The sequence below is a fragment of the Euphorbia lathyris genome, chromosome 5 (genome assembly GCF_963576675.1).
Source record: "Euphorbia lathyris chromosome 5, ddEupLath1.1, whole genome shotgun sequence".
Taxonomy (NCBI): domain Eukaryota; kingdom Viridiplantae; phylum Streptophyta; class Magnoliopsida; order Malpighiales; family Euphorbiaceae; genus Euphorbia; species Euphorbia lathyris.
Window position 1 is genome coordinate 56,679,234 of NC_088914.1, and position 3,722 is coordinate 56,682,955.

The 3,722-nt window shown below is 25.6% G+C and overlaps 1 protein-coding gene across 1 annotated transcript; it reads right to left on the reverse strand.

Moving 5' to 3' along the window:
* Nucleotides 1-314: 314 nt before the first annotated feature.
* LOC136229799 (beta-glucosidase 12-like) lies at nt 315-3,131 on the reverse strand. Its single transcript, XM_066018688.1, has 9 exons — nt 2,964-3,131; nt 2,787-2,856; nt 2,631-2,689; nt 2,481-2,556; nt 2,303-2,380; nt 1,423-1,510; nt 1,068-1,317; nt 645-760; nt 315-537 (listed from the first exon to the last, which is right to left on the reverse strand). The coding sequence occupies exons 1-9, from the start codon at nt 3,129-3,131 to the stop codon at nt 315-317; spliced, it is 1,128 nt and encodes a 375-aa protein (XP_065874760.1).
* Between the last annotated feature and the right edge of the window lie 591 nt (nt 3,132-3,722).

Below are 3,722 nucleotides of genomic sequence, written 5' to 3' on the forward strand. Positions count from 1 at the left end.
CTAAAATTACCTTATTATTTTCTAATCAAAGAAATTACTTACTTTAGGTGAACGAAATTGAATTCCAATTGGTCCTCATATAGAGGTATAATTTATAAATTAATATAAACCCTAAGTATCATAAAGTGACTTTTTTATTTATAAAGAGTAGCATGATAAATAAAAAAGTCACTTTATGATACTTAAGGTTTATATTAATTTATAAATTATACCTCTATATGAGGACCAATTGGAATTCCATTTCGTTCACCTAAAGTAAGTAATTTCTTTGATTAGAAAATAATAAGGTAATTTTAGTGAAGAAAAAAGTTGATTTACATACTTTTAATATCGATATAAGCGTCAGTGATGTAGTTCAAATTTTGAGTTCGACAAGGAGTATCAGCAATATATCTCGCAGTATAGTAATTGATTCCGATGAAATCATAAGATCCTTTAATCGTATTGGTTTCCTCCTTAATAAAATTTGGTAATCTTTTTCCCACATTAACAATCATTTCTAGTGGGTAAGATCCAGAATACAGTGGCTCCATAAACCTTCAACAGAACAAAAAAAGTAAATTCAGTTCCATTTTATTTTATTTTGATATACATATCCATATTTATATAAATTCAAACATAAATAAAAATAAATAAATACATACCAACCATATGTAAAAGCAAAACCTCGATCTGTTGCTAGTTGGTCTTTTTGTGAATTTGAGTATGGCACCATCCAGTTAGTATTTAGTGAAATTCCAATTTGACCTTTTTGCGAAATCTACAAAGTTTTAATTGAAAGAAATTAAATAAATTAATAAATATTTTATCATTTTATGTTTGTGAGTCTATTAAGCATGTTAGGTTTCCATAACTTAACTAATTAAGATGTTATTAGTAGAGTCTCGTACAATGGATTATTTATTTTATGATTTCTCTTTATGCTTGCATTCTAAGGATTTTTTTTGCCAAACAAGGAAATTATTATCAATTATGCTATAAAATTATAGTTTTACGAGTATTTATATTTTAAAAATGATTATTTATTTTATTTACACATTAATATTCGGAATGAATATAGATTTCACCTGATATTTTTCTTTATATAGTTTGACCGCGGCAGCATGAGCAAGGAGTAGATGGTGTGCTACTATGTATGGTTCAACACTGGAATCACTTGCAGAGCATCTTGATCGATTTGAACATCTACCTGGAGCAAACGTTGCACTTGCATAACCTTGTTGTGCATACATCATTGGCTCATTTATAGTGACCCAAAGCTTTACTCGATCGCCAAATGTATTAAAGCACAACTCAGCATAATCACGAAAATCATCACTGTCATATAATAGGACAATATGAATTACGAGTTCTCACACAAATAATTAAAGCAGATTAATATGAATAGTCGTTTCTCATACACATATTTAAAATTGTACTTACATAATTTTAGGGTTTAGAAAACCTTGATATTGATCTTCTATAACTTGTGGAAGATCCCAATGGAATAGAGTTACAATCAGTTTGATACCTTCAAAATAAACAAGTATTCATTATTTAATATATTTGTTTCCTTCTAAATGACATTTGGAAGAAATAAAGGTCAATTTATGGAAAAGTCTTTAAACATGAGTTCTTGTTTATCTTAATATTTTATGCAAAATATTTATAAAATTTAAGTGTCAAAATTTGTCAAATAAAGTGAAAATATATCAAAGATTAAAGCACAGTCTAAGGTTTGTTAGCTATGGAAAAGATGACCATTTTCTAAGAAATTTTTTCAAAGAAATCGAAAGACATGACTTTTTGTTTAGTTGTATAAATTACTCAATTGAGGATTTAGAAAATAAGACTTTTTTTGTCATATTTTATGCTCTAATACATTTTATACTTTATACGACCACTATTCACATATATTTTAATTCTTTTTCTTATTTTTTACTTAGTCACTCCCACGTGTGTATGTATATATATTATGTTCTTTTGGTTTTCATATATTTTACTATTTATAGTTTTTAATAATTTTATAAATAATAATTCTTATCACAATAATGTATTTATATTATTGAATTTAAATAAAATTTTAAAATATAATAATCTTTAGTAAAAAAATATTTTGCACTTATTCGATATATAATAATGATTACTACAAAAAGAAATGAAAAAAAAACTATTTTAATTTTTTAATACACAAAATGGAAATAGAAATTGTTTCCTAGAACTAACCAAAATATTAGGCTTTAAAATTAGTAATGTATTACTTATTTAAAATTGCAAAGTAAATAAAATATATTAATAAGGGAAAGAGACATTGCTATTAAACCTTTTGATAATATGTGATTAATGAGTTTATTATAGTGGTTGATGCCTTTTTTATTTACTCCTCCACGTCGCCCTCCTTCTAAATTATTGTACAAAATATAAGAGAAATAAAGTTAGAAAAAGTAACTATTTTTTTTTCAAAAGAGCTAATAAATAAAAATATATAACGGTAAACTTACTAGGTAAAACTCTAGACCAAGAGATGGAAAATCTATAAATATCAAAACCTATGTCTTTCAGTATACGCACATCTTCCTGGTGAAGTATATATGTATGTTATTAGATTAATTAAGAAATATATTTATGACGTATAAAAACAACATATCTACCTTGTATCTATGATACTGGTCAGTGGTAATACTACCATTACTGTGGTCAGCTACAGAACCTGCACCATATCCAAATTTTATATTAAAAAAATATATACATTTTTTAAATAATCATAAAGTTTGAGCAGTTTAGGTTTGATTAAAACCATATGAAACCTGAGGATTTTTTAATGAAGGTATCCCATATGCATGGTCCTCTCCCGTCTTTAGTTGTTGCACCTTCATACTATTCAATAAAAAAAATATTAAACTTATGTGGAGTAATACATAATGACATTTTAATAAAATGAATATTTGGTTTTAAAAAAATGAATATTATAATTAGTTATATACCTGATAAGCAGATGATCCTATCCCAAAGTCAAAGGATGCAGGAAAACTTGCTTGATTAATTGAAATATTATTTTCATTCCCACAAGCTATAGTGGAAACTAGTAAATGGGTAATTATGTAAACAAGACATCCAATTTTCTTGTTGAATTCAATTTCAAAATCAAACATTTTGTTCGTGTAGAAGATGTTGAAGAATGTGTTTCTTTTTATAACAAGTGAAAACCTCAACTGATGTTTATTATTGTTAATGTATATGCTTATATACACAATTAGTGGAAGTCTACCGTAAGTTGTAACAACTAACATTATAGACATGGTTTCAGTTTCTATGCAAAAAATTAATTACAATATTACAACAAAACTATTTTATAATAAGAAAAATAATAATGATGATACAATAAATTCTTCATTAAAAGCATTTCTTTTATAAATATAATCTGGATACATAAAACCCCTTATTATATATTTCTCATTAATAACTAAATATTTAATTTGCCAAAACTTAAAAAAAGTTTCCTCATTAATGTTCTCCAAATCACTACAAAGAAAAACACACACACATATACCAACAATTTTTTAGATGCATTTTTATAGATCGTCATTATTAAAAACATTAAATAATTTGTACATAATCTTATGCCCCTAACGCATATCTCTATCTATATATAAAAGTTCAGTTCAAAACATATTATGTGAACATATCATGTCAGCAATAGATGAGTTGTAAAAATTATAAAATCTATTATAGTGAAACACAAA

Excerpts from the sequence above, each read along its gene's own strand:
- LOC136229799 (XM_066018688.1), bottom strand. The coding sequence starts at position 3,131 with ATGTTTGATTTTGAAATTGAATTCAACAAGAAAATTGGATGTCTTGTT. Across the intron at positions 2,557-2,630 it reads ACCAGTATCATAGATACAAG|GAAGATGTGCGTATACTGAA; the intron begins GTAGATATGTTG and ends ATACTTCACCAG. Across the intron at positions 2,381-2,480 it reads TTGGTCTAGAGTTTTACCTA|AAGGAGGGCGACGTGGAGGA; the intron begins GTAAGTTTACCG and ends ACAATAATTTAG.